At 45.4% G+C, this 18,355-nt stretch overlaps 1 protein-coding gene across 1 annotated transcript in view; it reads left to right on the top strand.

The window, feature by feature from the left end:
• The window catches only part of LOC120225136 (neuroblastoma-amplified sequence-like), a 231,412-nt gene that overhangs the window by 99,770 nt on the left and 113,287 nt on the right, over nt 1–18,355 (top strand). Inside the window, exons 23-24 of the mRNA XM_039223359.1 lie at nt 9,645–9,874; nt 14,098–14,208. Of these exons, the coding sequence (XP_039079290.1) occupies nt 9,645–9,874; nt 14,098–14,208 (341 nt within the window). The remainder of the gene's footprint in view (nt 1–9,644; nt 9,875–14,097; nt 14,209–18,355) is intronic.

Raw genomic sequence — 18,355 nt, 5'->3', positions numbered from 1 at the left:
GTTTTCCCTGATAGTGAATTATTTTGTGCCAAAAATTAAAAGTCCTCACATCCGTGTCCTGCTTGTGAGAGAGGTGAGTTAGGAGAAAACCATTCAATCCCTCCCCAACGTTGATATCTGGCAGTCACTGTTTCTTTCTTCAGACCCTGCAGTCACTCCACGCGGAGCCCCACTTAAGATCTCCCCACCGCATCCTGGGGAGGAGACAAAGAACATGGAGACCTCCGGTTGGAAGTAAAGGTGCTTCCATCGTGGTTTCCTCTGTGTTTCCAGCAGTTCTTTTCACTGAGTTGAAGTGCAGACCTTTAATTTCCAGATCCTACATTTTGTGTATCCTTCCATCGATCCAGCATTTATTAAGTGCCCAGTGTGAACGACCGGGAGCCTGGCATCACCGTGAGAAGAATAGTGAGACTTGATTCTTGCCCCTTTTTACCCTTGCCCCCAGTTTCTGTAACTTCCTTCCAACTTGTGTCACCTGGCGCCCTTCCACTCTGGGCCTTGTTCCCGTCACCGGTTTCCTGTCAAACTATCGTTTCCTGTGGAGGCGGCCCTCGGAGCTCTGTTGTCTTGCCCTAGCCCTGGGCCTCTGTTCTTGGCTGGCAGACGGTTCACCCACGCTGTGGCATGGCTCCTGACCCTGGTTCCTGCTCCTCTCTGTTTCGGGGCCCAGGAGCCCGAGGCAGCTGCTGTTCACAGTCGTCTCTTCAGGAACAGCCGTAGATCCTCGTGGGAACAGGAACGGCAAAGTCCACGTGGCCCAGTGGTGATGCCTCAACACCCGATTTCTGCCTTCTCGGCTGCTGCAGACAGAAGCAGCTGTGCCCTCCCGGAGCGTTAGGACAGCACCTGGCCGGCTTACGGGCCACCTCATTCTCCAGGGGCTTGTTGGCAAGTCTGGAAAGTATTTGGTTGGTTGGTAGTCGGAAAGGTGAGCTGAAGAGTTAGAAGTATCCGTGATTTGTTTTAATATCAAGATGCAAAGATGTTCTGAAATTCTTCCAGATCGATGTGTTAAAAGGGAGTGGGAGAGATCGAATACCTTGCCAGTTGTTTTTCTTCCCTCTGCCCGATGTCCTCAAATTAATTCAGTGTCCGGGCTCCGTGGTCCTTCACCTGGAGCACTGTAACAGTCGCATAAACACCACCCCGTCTTCATTTTCGTCAGTGTTGTATCTTTTCCCAAACGTCTGCCAGAGCAGTGTTTCCCAAATGGAGATCTGGTCATCCTGCCTTGTGCCTCGACTCCCTCCGTGATTTCCTGTTGTCCCGGCAAGGTCTGCGTGTCCCTCTTGGTTTGCGTATATGTATATATATCTTTCGTCTCACTAGATAATGAGCTCTTTGAGGCCAGTGTCTCAATGGTATTTATTGTTTTTCCCAATGCTTAGAGCAGGACCTGGATAATAAAAGGGAGTGAATAAATCTTCACTGGGTAGATTACTGAAAAGTAATGCATAATTCTTCAGTACGTGAAATGGTTGAATTGTGTGTGTGCGCGCGTGCGCACGTGCGCTCAGGTATTTATCAGGTGATTACACTCTGCCAGGCAATGTTCTAGATCCTGGGGAAACCCAAGTGCACAAGACACATAAGAACCCTTGCCCTTCTTGGACTTAGGTTCCGTTGAGGAAAGGACACCATCAACAAAATAAGTAAATAAAATATATACTCTGTTAAATGGGGATAAGAGCTATGAAAACAAAAAGCAAAAAAGAGTAAGAAGTGTGTGTGTATGTGTGTGTCTGTGAAGAGCACAATTTAAACAGGCTCAGGAAAGGCCTCAATTGAGAAAGTGACTTTTGAGCAGGACAAAGAGGAGAGCAGCGCCAGGAAGAGGAGGGAAGAGCCTTCCAGACAAAGGGAGTAGAATAGCACAGGTCCTGAAGCATCACTGTGCCCGTCCTCTGTCCTGTGGCATTTTTCACAAAGTACTTGAGACAGTGTTGAAATTTTACTCTGTAAAATGCAAAGCTCTGAAGAGTTGCCTGACTCCAGATGAAAAGGATTGAAATGCAGTCTGTGACCAGACTTCTCTGTGACCAGTAGGGGCTCCTCTGTCCTGCGAAAAAGTGTCAAGGAGGGGTGGGGGACAGCAAGGGTCAGCCTAGGGGCCGGCGTGTGGGGAATTTCAGAGGATAGTAGGAAGATCAGACTAGCCCTGAGGAGGCATTGGCTGTCTTAAAGTACCTCTCCCGTGTATTCTGCTACTTGATCCTTTGAGCAACCCCATTTCTCAGAAGATGAGCCTTGGAGAAATCCAGTTACTCGCTCCAGGTTGCTCTGGTAGAAAGTGACATCCTGTCACTTGAAGCTCCTGATTCTAGGCTTTACCCATTTCTTGCTTGAACCCGAGTGCTTTCCAGCATTCAGTATACGAGCCATTCGCTGCAGGATGCTCTGCTGTGGCTGCGGGTGAAGTCTCACCTCCTCTGTGTGACAGAGAAGACCCTCCCTGAGCTGAGCATCTCTTCCTTACCAATCACGATCCTGACACACGCTCATTCGAAGTTTATGTTTTAGCTGTTCAGAATTTATATTTCTCCGAATTTAACATCCTTTTTCACACCTCTGTGCCTGTGCAGATGGAATTTCTTCTTCCCACTCTCAGCACATAAGTCTGGCTCAAAAGAGCCTCCTGTGTGGAACCTTCTCAGCCTCCTGAATACCTTCTGCATCTCACTGCTCTAGCGTGGACGCCATGTGAGCAGTTCCGTGGTACTGGGGCTGACACACCACTGTCCCCTCTCCTTGTGGTCATCTCTTGAAGGCAGGGAACCCATCTCGGTCTGAATCCCCAGGACCTCACCCACTGAAGTTGCTCAGCGGGTATTTATCGGCACGTGAATAGCTTCAGGAAGCATTTCAGCCCCTGTGGGTTGGGATGGCCTTCAGACCCCAGTTCTGCAGCTTAGAGTTGCCACTCTCCTCAGTTTGAAGGAATCACGGATGGGCACAGGGGATGGGTGCTTGAAGTACATAGAGTTTTCCACTGGCTGCCGAACGGCTCATTATTGGAGTCTTTTCAGCATCTTCCTTTGCGTAAAACAGCTCTGCTGAGTTTGGAATTAAATATAACAAACTCCCAATGAGTCATCATAGAAATTGGAATCTAAGTGGCTTCGATTCGTTGCCTACCAGTAACATAACTCGGAGAAGCTTGTTTCCCTCACCTGTCACTTCAGCTCATTTCGATCTTCAGTCTTCACCAATCCTCCTTCCAGCCCCCAGAGTTCTGAGCTGCGGGATGATAACCTAGGGTGATTTACGAGGTTTGAATACAAGTGTGGAGAGAATTTGTGGGGTTATTTCCAACAGAAGACCTGTGCTCTCCAATGGGAAGCGCCATCCTGCGCCCACCAACCCACCAGTGCAGGCTCTGGGGTTTTCCTGGGTCGTCTCTGGAGCAACCCATCTCACCTTGCCTCTGCTTCGTAGGGACCTATAGTAACGATTGACAGTGGTCAGCCGGAGAGAGTTTTCTCTCCTTGTATTTGTCCTGACTGACTTGTTCTTATGTTTGAGAAATAATACACATGTGGCCACAAAACTCAAATGATGAAAATGGCATCCAGCAGAAGTCAGTGGTTCTCTTTTGTTTCCTTCCAGACATGGTTTATGGATAAACATATTCATGGAACCGTTTTTTATACAAACGTGAATATACCCACTGTTAGGTACCTTGATTTTGTTTGCTTTTATCCCTTACCTTTATAATTGTTGTAAATGCATCTGTGTAAGTGTGATCTCACTAGTGTTCTTTTAAAAAGTTTCAGAAAATAAAACCAGTTAAAAATGGAAACATGTCCTTTAGTTTTATATGCTAGAGAAGCAAACCCAGCAGGGGATGAAATTCAAAACTTTATGGTAGATCATTTCTAAATGTGGTTTTTTAAGCTACTAATTGAAAATACTAAGTAGAAAATTATCTCAAGAAAATAACAGCCCTAGAGGGAAAGTACACCACCTGTTTCAAACTTTCCAACCAATATTACCAAGAAATGGAGACTATTAAACTGGAATGGATTTATTACCTCTACTAGTAAGTAGTAGATTAAGTCATCGAGCATTCTGTAGTCATGAATATTTATGCATATTTTGTTTTTACAGGGATTTGACCACATTCTTTAAAGAAACCATATTTTATTCACCCCCTGAAGAACTGCATTGCCAAATTTGGAGGAAAATTTAGAATAATTTAATTCTCCACACTTTCCCATTTAAAATTTTTGATGCCTTTTTTATGTTATTAGTTTTTGTAGCCTGTGATGTTTTGCAGTATCACTTTGAATACCAAATAAGAGAGATTTTTGAAGCTACCTGTAAAGTCCTTCAAAAGCTTCTTAGAAGCTAAAAGCTTTCATATGCTTGGATCACATCATTGGAGTTAGTTGGGAAAAGAGGGAGGGCTTTGAGTATACTCCACACACACAAAAAGCAGCAATTTGAGATGGGAGTTTGTATGTAGAACATTCGTGAAGACCTGTCAGCAGCATAAGGAGAAAGAGACTGATGTCATGAGCCGCATGCTAGGTTTGAAGCAAGAGGTTTCACTCACTTCCTTGCTACCAGACCCGAGCCAAGGATGTCTGCAGGGCAGATCGGCATCTCTGAGACGGGGAACCATAGTCTCCAGTGCACATCACTGGGTTGGTGTGAGGGTCAAATGACATTCATGTCACAGTGCTTAGATGCTCGGATGGATGAAATAACGTGTCAGGGTGAGTAGGAGATGCTGTGGAATATTTTGAGAGAAATTGTGGTAAGCTCAGGGGAAGAGCAGTTATTAAAATTTAAATCAAATATTGGAAGTAATCATGACCTTGAGTAATCTCTTCCTTGAGGAAGAGAGAGAGGTGGTAATGATAATGGTAAAAAGATAATTTACATAGAAGGCTAGAACTTACAACATGCTAATCCATCTGGCCTCATTTAATCTTTTTTAAAAATTTTTAATGTTTTTTCTTTCTTTTTTTTTTTTTTTCTGAGAGAGAGCGAGCGAGTGAGCGAGCATGAGCAGGGGAGGGTCAGAGAGAGAGGGAGACACAGAATCTGAAACCGGCTCCAGGCTCTGAGATAGCTGTCAGCACACAGCCCGACGTGGGGCTCGAACCCACAAACCGCTAGATCATGACCTGAGCCGAAGCTGGACGCTCAACTGACTGAGTCACCCAGGCGACCCTAGCCTCATTTAATCTTTATGGGGATTCCATAAAGAAGAAGTTGCTTCAGTTTTAATAATGGAAAACCTGAAGCTCAGGGGAGAAGAACCAGTAATCCAGGTTATTTGGTGCCAGTTCCTGTGTTTTTTTTTACCCATATCTGATTTCCTTTTTCTTAGAAGCCTTTGTGAGTTGTCCCTTCTCATAAGTATTATGTTTTACACAATAAAGTGAAGTAGTGAAGACCTTTCTGTACGTTTAACAAAGATCTGATGATCCATAAACGAAGACACTTGGAAGCTGTCATCAAAGGATTAATAGAATGCCCCTAGTCTTACCACCTTATTAAGACAGAATTTTAAACAAGGTGTATTTATGTCAAGGGGTTGAACAGAAAATGGTATTCTAAACTCTCTCTGTTGTCATTAGAGAATTAAAAGCCAAAAGACTTGCAGATACAGCTCAAATCAGGTATTTAGTTGGACACCTACCATTGTGTGTCCTCTATGGCCGCTGTATTTACACGTGTGTACCCATATAAAAGGGATGTGAGGGAGAATGTACACATGTGTAAAAAGAATAAATAAACCAATCTGGATGTGGTAACAAATGACAGCATTAAACCCATCAGTGAAGGTTGATCATTTGTAAAAGGACTTCAGTGCCACCCACATCTTCGTTACAATTGGTGGGAGCTGTGTATACACTGTGTACAAGATCCTTATAATTTCAGGAGGTACCCTCCCCTGCACACCAAATATACCAGGGTGGCTGGGGGGAGGCTTGCTCGGGAGTCACATGTCACCCTGCCACTTAACCCCGCAGCGTTGGTCAAGTTACCACCTCCTTATGCATCTATAAAAACAGATGATACTAGTAGACTGGTCCTACGGAGTTGTTAGTATTAAATGAGATTCAGCTCATGTATGTTTAACTCTCTGCCTGTCTCCGTACCAAAGACTGAAATATTAGGTATTTGTTCTTAAATATTTCTTAGAAAAGTGAACACATTTGATGTGTAAAGAACATGAAATAAAAATTCCAGAATGGTTAGATAATTTCTACTTAGTAAAAGGAAAGAGATTAAGGTTGTTTAACCTGTGGAGGAATGTATTGACTATAACTCATTGGTCTAAAATTGTCCTATTACCAAAGAAATCTGCTCTGAATATTTAGTGGAGGTATACATGAGAGAAGGTGTGGAATTTCCCCGACTCCATACCTGGAGGGATTTATTTTATTTTTATGATTGGATTCCTATTCATTCATGGGATTTTGGCCTGAGACGGGTGATCCTCTGGTGATGTTCCCTCAGAAGGGTCCCGAGAGGAATAACTGCTCCATGTCTGGAGTTCCTGGCACTCTGGGTTTGTGACTCGGTAATGGTGCTTCTGTGCTGATGCCTTCTGTGAGGTGCTTACGGGTCCGTCCTTGTCAGTCGCTGCTTTTTATCCTTGACAGTAAGCTCTGGGGCCCATTCGCCTTCTGATGATGGAAGGAAGAGCACTTTAACGTACCGTATTCATTTGTGCCTCTCGGCAAACCATCAGGATGGTGCGCTTATTGACTCCTATGGCGAGGAAACAGGCATCTGAAATAACTTGCCCCAAATTGCATCCCTACTGAGTGAGGGAGTTGGAATATAAATACTACTGTCTTTAAAGCCACTGCTACTGGGGCGCCTGCGGGGCTCAGGCAGTTAATCATCCAACTCTTGATTTCCGCTCAGGTCAGGATCTCACCGTTCATGGTGGGTTCAAGCCCCGCATTGGGCTCCGTGCTGACAGTGAGGAGCCTGTTTGGGATTCTCTCTCTCCCTCTCTCTGCCTCTCCCGCACTCGCACATGCCCTCAATCTCTCTCTCTTTCTCTCTCTGTCTTTCTCTGTCTCTGTGTCTCTCCCTCTCCCTCTCTCAAAATAAATTAACAACAAAAAAGCCACTACTGCCTTTAGCTGTGTTTCCCTTTTACCCCATACCTAATCTGTGCAAGACATGCTACTATGCTCTGGAAAAGACAAATTCATGAAGTACTCATGGTCTCTGCCATGATTTAATAAGCTATAATTTAGTATTTTTAAGAAAAGGCAATGTAAATTGTAAATTTAAGTTAGTACTAAAGTGTAAGAGAATAGAAAGGGGGAGGGGCATTATGCTATTGAGGTCAAGTGAACAGTGTGGAGGCCACTCTCGCGATACAGACAGGGGCCGCCAAATCCTTGAGATGCCAGGAAAGAACAAGTGGAAAATGAATGTGGAGACAAGCCCTGTGGGCAAGCCTGGAGAGAATGGGGCTGGTTGACTCCCTGAGCAGGTGTGGGAGCCACAGGCTGGTAGAGAGGGGCTCGGGGTCCCACCCAGGGGAGGCGGGATGCCTGTGGCCTCTCCTCCGAAATACAGCGGGCAGGTGCGGACCGAGGGCTTCGCTCAGAAACCGCCAGGTCAGAGCGCCTGTGGGGAAGAGCTGTCCTTGTGGGGGTGAGCTTGGGCTTGCTGCCAGGGGGCGGAATCGGGGCACAAGGCGAAAGGACACAACGGAAGACTTCTGCCGCCCTGAGACCCGACCTTCGGAGAGTTGCCCCTGCTCTCCTGCTGCGAGAGCGGAAAGTGGTGACAGGATGAGGCGTGGGAACACAGGCAAAAACGGTGCCCGTCTGAACAGAGCAGGTGTAGCTGGGCTCGCTGGCCTTGGGGCAGCGTCCCCACCACGTGACTTCAGGGTGCCGAGCCGGTGCCGTGCGATTCAGGGTGCTGCCCCAAGGCTTCAATCCTTGAGCAGAAAGGGGGTCGGGCTGAATGGCACCTGTAGAGGTGGCACTAACTGCTGAGGCGTGGGATCCCCTTTGTCCAAGTCCATTGGCAGACACGCCATCCATATGCAGCTGATTCCCCGATCACCTCTAATTGCAGTTAGGTTTGCTTTATTCACGCCATCTTTCCTTCAGGTCGTAGCTACCTGGGCCTTAGTGCATATCGAACCCTTTACCGGAACTTGTCTCCCCGTTTTTTCCTAGCGTTTTCACTACTGATACCTGAGTGGTTAGTTAGTCTAGGCATTAAATCTTCCAGGAAGACGCCCTGGATGCTTGCCCACACCCCATTCCTCTGTATTCCCACCGAACCCTGTGCTCACTCGTATCACATCCTTTTGCAGGTATTTGCTTGATTGTCTTTCTTATAGACTCCATCCCTGGGGGAAAGGGTCGTACCTTCTTGGTGCATAACCTGGCACATAATAAGTGCACAAAAAAGTTGCTGAATGAATGAAAGATGGTCTCATAGCTTACTTTGAAGTAAGTGAGTTTTCAAACCTAGGACTTTTGACTTGAGACTCAATCTGTGGTTTTTGCACTAGGACTGAGTGTATGCATAGAAGTAGGGAAAAAACATTGACTTTTTCTCAAATCCACCTACCGGAACCCAAGAAAATTTCTCTAATTGGTTTTTATCGGTACTCTCAGAATGTTTCCTAATAGAATCAAGGGAGAAATGTCAGGCTAGGTTTGGTAATACAGACTCGACGTTGACAAATATCCCGTGTACCTAGGAATAATGGCACACACATTAGAAATGCTGACAGCTTACTACAGTTAGGTGTGATTCTGAGAACCAAAGGTAGATTCTGGAGTTTTTCCCCCTAATTTGCTTATATTAAAATATATACCACGTCTTCCTAGGAATTGGGAGTGATTGAATTGCTGTTGTTCAAGTATTAGGCTCCCTGTTAAACAATTCAAAAATCCCGGCTGAGCTGTTCTTGCTTTGCTGACACGCCCCGACCCGCTTTAATGTAAATAAATGTGGCCAGTTAATCACTTACTTTTCTTTCCTGTCAGCTGCCGAATTCTCGGTTTTGTTCTGTTTGAATGATTTTATTGTTGTTAGAGAGGCTGTAAAGAATTATAGAACAATATCCCACTGAGCTCGAAATTGAGCAGAGGGAAAATTGGCTAGTTGCTCTCTTATGCCACTAGAAGTGTTCTGTGATTTCAGGAACAGGGACGGGTCCTTTCCCTAACTCATCCCTGGGGAGAACACTTTTCTTCTCAGTTCTCTTGGTGTTTAGAGTGGCTTTATTGAACTGCATCTTAGTTATTGAGAACACTTAGATGGTCCAAAGAAAAATCATCCAGGGGCCGTGATGACAACAGTTACTTCAGGGTGAATTATTATAAATGATCAGGTCATTGGGAAACCAATCTAATGTAGGATGATGAGAGTTGAAAAAACAAGTGTATGTTACTCTTTCAGTGGGTGGATGTTTAAGGTGGAAGGAGAACAGAGCAGGAGTCCAGAAGCCTCCTTCCAGACTCCTTTCTGTGTCTCGTGTCTGTGGTCTGCAAAATGCACGGGCTCTCGCGCTGGTACCTCAGGGTGGCTTTAGGCCTTGATTAAACGGCAGCGGGGGAAGAGGCAGACAGGTGCCCAGTAGACATGATTGTCTTGTTACTTTATTTTGTTACAGCCTGTTGTTTTTGTTACAGGCTGATCCCAAAGAGCTCATCAAGATGGTCACCAGGCACGTGACTCAATACGGACAGGACGCCTGGCCAGAGGACCTTGTCTCACTGACCAGGCAGTTGTACTACTACAACGAACGTCTCCTGGATTTCACGCAGGCCCAGATCCTTCAGGGCCTTCGGAAGGGTGTGGATGTGCAGCGGTTTACTGCAGACGACCAGTATAAAAGGGAAACTATCCTTGGTCTGGCAGAGTAAGGGATACCTGTGTCTCATAAAGGGATGGATTTAAAACATAAAAGAACAGGTTGAATGATCAGGACTGTTACTCACAGTCCTTTGAAGGTTTACATCCATGGCTGTGATGTGTAGGGCTTTCCTTCTCCCTGTGGTTTGAGGGACCTGTGGATGTTCCCAGTTGGATCAGTCAATGCAGACAACGTTGGGAACCTGCAGCTTTAAATAACAAGGGCGGGAACTATTTTAAAAGTTTCCCATGATTTGGATAGCCCAATACTGAGATAAGAATCTTATGGTAGCAGGATTAGGGTATGATCGCCATGAAAAATGTGAAGCTTATTATAGACATTTAAAAACAAGATTGGCTTTTATTCCTGGAAATCTCACTTTTCAAACTACATGGCCGTTTAATTTCTTCCGTGTTGAAAATGAGATGTTGTTTGACCGAGTGCCAGAGGAAGGACCCCGTGTCTAGGTTCATGGCACTTCATCTGTCCTGGGTTTCCAGAGGAAGGGAGCTGACGGGCCCTGGCGGTCTCTCGTGTCGGAAGCCAGTAACATCTGCCACTTTCCGCCTTGTCGCTTACCCCTTCAGCAGCAAGCCCTGTGTGCGATGAAGTACAGGCTAAGACCCAGTGAGAAGTGTTTCCTTGTACATGTGGAATGCCCCTTGGTTTTAATACTGGTCCCCATTTTCTTTAGTTTATATCAAATGAAAACCACTTACATGTCAGAAAGTGGGAAAGTGGAAAAAACGAAAAATACAAAATACAGATTAAAAAGAAAGTAAGATGGGAAACTGCTCACCCACAATGGTTATTAAGTAGAGTTGTTTGGTTTTTAACATCACAGTTTGTGGAGCACTTCCCATGGGCAAGGAGCGGTGTTAGGTGCTCTATAAACCTTATTTTGTAAATCTCTATTACTCTCAAACATAACCCTGTGGCATAAGATGCTATTGCCATTTCATAGCTGAGGAACATGAGACTTAGGAGTGTGAGGTAACTGGCCCAAGTTTACATGGGTGGTAAGGGTCATCACTGTGATATTGACCTTGGCCTCGATCTCTCACATATGGAAGCCATCACATCTTCACAACGCCCCGTGTGCGTGCCCCTCCCCCCCACGATGGTTGTATTTCCAGGGAAGCAAGGCCTGCAATTCAGTCTGAGCTTCCAGCCTCTGAAGCTTGGGTTGAATTGTGGTACCCTTGCCTCCTGCTACGTTACTTTAAAATAACAAATGTAGCCCTGGTTATGGTCATGGTATATGCTATTTTTCATTATTATTATTTAAATCTTTAAGAAAGTAGCAAAGTACCCTTGGCGCTCTGTAATAACTTTTACATGAGCCCAAGCTTCTTTCTTACCATAAGCACCCCAAATTGTCTTCAAAGCATGGAGAGCGGGGTGCGGGGAGGGGCAGAGAGCGAGGGAGACAGAAGACCACGCAGGCTCCGCCTTGTGGGCGCAGAGCCCGGTGTGGGACTCGAACTCACAAAACATAAGATCATGACCTGAGTCCAAATCAAGAGTCAAATGCTTAACCCGCTGAGCCACCCAGGCACCCCCACCCCAAATTCTCTTTAGAGTAAGGTGGGGTATAGACAGATCAAAGAAAAGATAGAACAGTCTGTAGTGGGATTTAGTTTAAAAAATTATATGGAATATGTTTTTTCTCCCCCTCTCTGTTCTCCTGGAGGTTCATGATGTCATGGAGCCATTTAATGTCTAATTTGAAAGTGACTGAAGGGGTCACTGAATCTAAGCTCCTCACTTTCAGAAGAGGAATCTGAGAACCAGAGAGCTTTAAACAGTTGTTCAAGGTGACACAGCTGTGGGGGGAGTGGGGGTGAGACTCAGTTTCCCATTGCCAAGTCCACTGGGCCTTTCTTCCCGGCATTTGGTCATCCTTGGTGTGCCATCCATGCTCGTGGTTTCTTAGAAGAAGGTTATTATACAGGATGCAGGTTACAAGGTACAGCATGTCTTAGTATCATCTGTTATATTTTGCCAGGGATTTGGTCCTTTATTTTCTTTCCTAAGTATCCAGGATGCTATTTAAAGTATGTCCTAGAGGACAAATACATGCTTTTGATAAAACATACAATAGAACATTCTCCATGGTTTGTTACCTAGAAGAATATCCAGTATTCTTTGAATGGCTTGTTCAAAATGCCAGAGTGTCCGTGGCATTTTTGAGTTAGCAGTTCCGATTAGGAGACAGGCATTCTGTATGTTGCATACAAAATTCCTTGAAGTTGGGATGCCTGGGTGGCTCAGTTGGTTGGGCGTCCGACTTCGGCTCAGGTCATGATCTCACGGTTCGTGGGTTTGAGCCCCGCGTTGGGCTCTGTGCTGACAGCTCAGAGCCTGGAGCCTGCTTCAGATTCTGTGTCTCCCTCTCTCTCTGACCCTCCCCTGCTCACGCTGTCTCTCCCTGTCTCTCAAAAATAAACAAAAACATTAAAAAACAATTAAAAACAACAACAAAGTTCTTGGAAGTATCTGCTTCCTCTGGTCCTGCAGCCCCACCTTCACTGTACACAGCATGACCAGTCTTTGTTGCGAATTGTGTTTCCATTTTGATGGTGCGGGCCTTCTATACGTGCATTCTGTCTGTCCTTTATTGTCTGTATATCTTACATGATAGGTTGTCAGTGGTTAGTCGGTAACCTTGAGGAGGGTACAACAGAGCTTGGTTTCTTTCCACCTTTATCTGACGATAATGATACGGGCACCTGGTGAGCATCCCCATGGCCAGGCATGGTGTCAGACTCCCGTAACAGAAAGGACAAATTGCTAACAGTCGCTGTTTCAAGGATTTCTCATTCCATAGAGCATACGCAATAAATACTTGAAGAAATTTTTGATTGGCAGTGCCCTAGTACTTCGTGCAAGGACAGACTTCCTCCAGCCATGGGCCTGTGTTTTACAGTCCATGTACACAGAATGGCTTTTAACATTTTTAAGGGTTTGTGGGAAAACAAGCATAAAAAAAAAATAAAGTGAAAAGAAGAATTTTCTACAGAAGCTGTACAGCAGCGAAGCCTAAAAGATTTACTATCTTGCTGTTCACAGAAAATGTTTACCAGCTGTGCGCTAATCAGACATCTAAGGAAAAGTCCTGTTTTCCTCAGCTAGTGTGGGTATGGTCTTAGCAGTATCGCTTCATAAGAACAGAAGATATTTCCTTTCTGTTCCTACGGTTTTGTCCACCAACCTTGCAAACAAGAATTTCATCCTTAGAATCTCTCTGTGTCTAGGACACAGAGGTGCTGCAGCAGTCTTTCCAGAATGGCCTTCTGTGGATGCTGTGGCCCAGAATTCCTTATAAACCTAGAAGACCTCAAGTCTGGTGACGCCATGCCCTGGTTTAAACCTTCCCCTGCCAGTAGGATAGGGTGCGTGTCCCCGAGGAGGACGCCCCCGCCTCCAGCGCCTTCTCTCAGGAGCCTGCCGTCTCTTCTCGCGTAACTACCTGCCCTCAGTTTTGCTTCTTTGTCCCCCAGTCTTCAGCTCAATTCGGTCACTCCCTCATCTCTGCCGTCCGTGTCTGAAGTCCTCTCTGGTGGCACTCCCCCGCGGCCCCGTCGTGTTTAGTCCCTGGCTTACGTCTCACATCCTCCACTGGGCTGTGAGCGCCTCAAGAAGTATCTTGTTTGTCTTTGTATTCTGCGTAGCTAGCACAGTCCTGACACAGTCTAGAAAAACACAAACATTTGTTGAGGGACTGGCCGTGCTTTCTCAGATACATGCCTGTAGGGCAGGGATACATTTCCTTTGCACTGGTTTGCCTGTGGGCTCTGGCGTCTACACCAGAACGTCTTGACCTCCATACGTATTGGACCAGATAATGCCTTGTGGGAGAGCCATTCTGTGCCTTGCGGAAAGTTCCACAGCATCCCTGTCCTTCGCCCGCTTAGATACCGGTAGTACTGCCCTCCTCTCCTGCCATGAAAATCAGACCCAATCACATGTCCCCTGGGGGACAGAATCCCCCTCGGTTGAGAACCACTGTTCTGGACACTTCCTTAGTTGCAGCGCGCCGCAGTGAGAAAGGAGCATTAGCATTCATCAGAAGTACTTTTCCTGAGTTGCTGTGAAATGTCTTATTAAGGCCCATGCAGGCTGCACCCCCGCAGCTGGAGAAAGTCCTAATGAACAATTTCTTTGCTGATTAAGGGTAATGTGTTTCTCTTCTCTCCCTTCCCCGTGGCTGATGGACATTCCTGAAGAACACTTGAGGAGAACGTCTACGGCATCGCCCTCTCTCTGGCGCAGCGCTACAGTGTCTCTCGTTGGGAAGTTCTTATGACGCATTTGGAGTTCCTGTTCACGGACAGCGGGTAGGCACACAACTCAGATGTACGCTTCTTTCCGTGTCCATCTTTTCTAAATTCCGTTTTAGAAGGAGCTTGACATCTTAAAGTACAATCTCACGTTTCCTTTTGAGCTACAGTAGGCTGGTATCTGTGCATTCTCTCTTTATAGGTTTCCTGATACACCCATATTCTAACAGAGGTTTATTAGTTTTTGTTGTTCAGTAATAATCGTCCTGAGTTACTATGTTCACGTGTTTATTGAGAGTTTGTGTGTGTTTTAATTTTTTAAAATGTTTTATTGAGAATCTACTGTGTGCCAGGAGCAGCGTTGATACTCAGATTGCAGCAGTGAGCAAAACCCGGCATCCCAGCTCTCTCGGAACCCGTGGTCTGTGTGGGAGACAGATTTCAATTGGATAATGATGAACAAATGTGAAATGAAGAGTGATGAGTGCCACATAAGAGAGTCCAAAGATGGAATTTAGCATACTTAGGAAAGACTTTGCTGAAGCAATAATGCTCAAGCTGAGACCTGAATATGGAGTCGAAATTATGTACACTGCAAGATGGGAACCATTGTGTAGGGAGACAGAAAGTGAAGGTCTAAAGCCCTTTGACAGGAAGGAACAGGATGCGTGTGAGGGCTTCCCAGGCGGATAGCATGGCTGAGGTCCAGAGAGTCGGGAGCACAGGGTGAGATAGGACCGTGGAGAAGCCTAAAAGCCAGACCATACAGCAAGGCTACAGGCCTGTCGCTTGAGTCCTTGGAAATGGGTGAAGGATTTTGGTATAGGAGAGGGAGGCGATGTGATCAGGTCTGCATTTCAGTAACATCGCTTTGACTCCCATGTTGAGAAAAGGTTTTAGGGAGACCAGGCAAAAAGAGACCAGGGAGCCATTAGAGTAATAGACTATGACAGTTGACCACAACTTGGGGTAGGGTTTTGAAAGTCCAGAAGGAGAGAGGAGAATGGGTTTCCAATATATCTAGAAGGTGAAATGGTTAGGGCTAAATGCAGTGATGGGCAAGGGCAATGAGAGGGGAAGGGTCAAGATCAGTTCCAAGATCTTACTGGGTCTGCCTTTTGGGTGGTGACGTCCTTCAGTGAGACGAGTAGCAGAGTTACGGACAAGACATTTTGAGGGAGTGTGAGGAGAAGACAAGGAACCAGGGAAGTTACACTCATTGAAATGGTCAAGAGGAAATGTTGGGCAGATGCCAGATCTTATCGCTCTGGAATTCCTGGGAGACTGAAGAGCTGGAAATACTAATTTGGGAGTGGTATGCAAATAGATGATAAATAAGCTATGTTGTGGGTACACTTTGGGAAAGAATATGGAATGAGAAAGGAGAGAGACTTAAGACAGACCTTGAGGACCTTCCACAATTAGCAGATGAAGAGGGACAGAGAGAGCAACAGAGAAGTTGGACAGAAAAAAATGGGAATCCTTGTGCTAAGGAAGCCATGCAAAGAAAGAGTTGAAGGAAGAGGCGGGAGTATTGAATGAGGTCAAATCCTGCTGAATAGTCATGAATGGTATATAATTAAGGCCCAGGTCATGATCTCGTGGTTTCAAGAGTTTGAGCCCTACATCGGGCTCTGTGTTGACATTGCAGAGCCTGCTTAGGATTCTCTCTCTCTCTCTCTCTCTCTCTCTCTCTCTCTCAGCCTCTCCTCCACATATGTGTGCGCTCTCAGAATAAATTTAAAAAATAAACTTAAATACATATAACTCATCATTTTAAATTTTTATTAAATCTTTGCAATGTTAGCATCTCCATTTCAAATGTTTATGGAGTTGCTACCTGGATGATAGTCTTATCTGTATCTTATTGCACTGACCTCACCATTTTTTGAAGCCCAGTAATATGCACATTGAAATGTAAAAATTCCTTGGCATTTTATTAAATACCTTTTTCCTGTCATTGAATGTTACATAAAAGGGTATCATTTCTATACAAACAGGATGCTCCATTGGTCTCTGAATTTATTATAAATTATCAAGCAATCTACTAATGTGCAAGACTGTTCACAGTGTATCATTATACCTGAGAGCAGTGGGATTATGGAGACGCACAGCAATTACAAAAGCAGGAAATCATTACCTCCTGGCGTCATTACTTGTGAGTGACAAAACACCTAATATTGATTTAGCAAGTGGTGTTTGGTGCTCCTCATCCCTTACTTAAAAGACATAGTTTGCCTTCCTGTTTAATCACACTTGGTAACACAGGCATTTGAAACCAGCCTTGTTAATAGAATAGAAATTGCCCAACATTTACTTGTTGAGTCAATGCCTATGGGAAGCTAATAGGTCAGAAAAATAATGTTCTTTTCCTGAAGATTTTGTTTCTCTGTCTCTTTAAAAAGTCATTTTCCCTGCAAAGTTGATTTCTCTATCCTTTTACATTCTCCTTCCTATTGGTTGAATTTGGAGATATTCCCTGCCCCCACTCTTGGACAGAGAAGCATGCGCCATCTTGGGTGAGGCTGCATTATGCAATAGAGCATAACCTTCAATCAACATAGCTGGATCAAATCCTAACTGTCTGTCTCTAGCTGTATGTCCCTATGCAAGGTAATTCAGCTCTCAGGAACTTATTTTCCTCAGCTCTAAGGTATAATAAAAATTAAATGACTTCACGGTAAAATATCAAACCTGCATCTCTTTTCACATGACCAGGGCATCATTACTTGCAGTTATTCCTGGAGTTCCACTCCTATAAGAAGGAAATAATCATTATAAATACCCGTGCTTGAATTCCTTGGTCTTCTTTTTCCCCTTATTTTCCCCCCATGTTTTTCTTCATAGTCACTGTAAATCTTCATGATGGCTGTGAATGGCCATGTGTGCCCGGAATCCCCTCCAGCTGGCACACACTGGCTGCTCTGCTGGGGCGTGTCCAGCCCCCCCGTGCTCAGGGCTGACGTATCTACCCCTCACTGCGGCCTTGGTGGCCAGCTTCACTTCTGGGATCTTCCGGATGCTTCAGTGGATCTCACAGACATCATTAACTACCAGTGTGTGTGGCTTAGCGTGAGGGCATGGATTTTGGAGTCAGGCAACATTTGGTTCAGATCTGCTGCCCGTAACCCCAATTATGTAGCTGTGAGCCAGTCTTTTAATCCTCTTGAGTCACTGTTTTCTTAGTGATCCGACCATTATCCTTACCTTGTAAGGGTGTAAAGACGAGAGAAGGTTCTGTGGGGCGTGCACAGCCTGGTGGCTCCCGTTGCATTATCCTGTTGTTCTTGTGGTCAGTTCTGATGACTCTGTGAGCGTCTGTAAGTTTTGGATACAAGACCAGTTTTGAAATCCCAGAGGATGCTTCTAGGTGACTGACTAGTACCTCATTTGTTCACTCATGACGTCCTGCTATTTTTATAGTGGTTTCCTAGTCTAAGCTTAGGTTTAAGCACTGAAGGAGACCGACACATCATTACCCTCACAAAGCTTCTACTGTAATAGGGGAGATGGCCCCACTCCCAACACACCACACACACACACACACACACACACACACACACACACACACACACGAAAATAGCCAAAAAGTACATTGCGAGTCCTAGTAAGTGCCCTAAAGGAAGCGCGCAAGTTGCAGATAGCAGGCTAGGAGGTGGGAACAGATGGTGGGGCAGGAAAGATCCAGCTATTTTTGAGTCACTAAAGGGAGACCGTTGTGGCTAGAGCACGTGGCACCTTAGGGAGCACAGGAGAACTAAATAGGGGCCAGAACACCCTTTGCCGGTCATCCTTGGTAGCGCCCTCCATTGTTTCCCTTTTTTTTTTTCCCAAATACTTTATTGTCAAATTAGTTTCCACATAACACGCAGTGCTCATCCCCACAAGTGCCCTCCTCCATGCCCATCCCCCCTCCCCCCCACATCCATCAGTCCTCAGTTTTTGTCAGCATTCAAGAGTCTCTCATGGTTTGCCTCTCTCCCTTTCCCCCACCATTTCCGCCCTTCTTCTCCCCCTCGTTCCTCCATCAAGTTCCTCCTAATCCTCCTATAGGTGCAAACATATGATATTTGTCCTTCTCTGCCTGACTTATTTCGCTCAGCATAACACCCTCAAGGTCCATCCACATTGCTACACATGGCCAGATTTCATTCTTTCTCATTGCCATGTAGTATTCCATGGTATAGATAAACCACATCTTCTT

This window comes from Hyaena hyaena, unplaced genomic scaffold (assembly GCF_003009895.1).
Source record: "Hyaena hyaena isolate Hyena2069 unplaced genomic scaffold, ASM300989v1 scaffold_1348, whole genome shotgun sequence".
Classification (NCBI taxonomy): domain Eukaryota; kingdom Metazoa; phylum Chordata; class Mammalia; order Carnivora; family Hyaenidae; genus Hyaena; species Hyaena hyaena.
The sequence above is the reverse complement of the archived record's forward strand: the minus strand, read 5'-3'. Positions and strand labels throughout refer to the sequence as shown.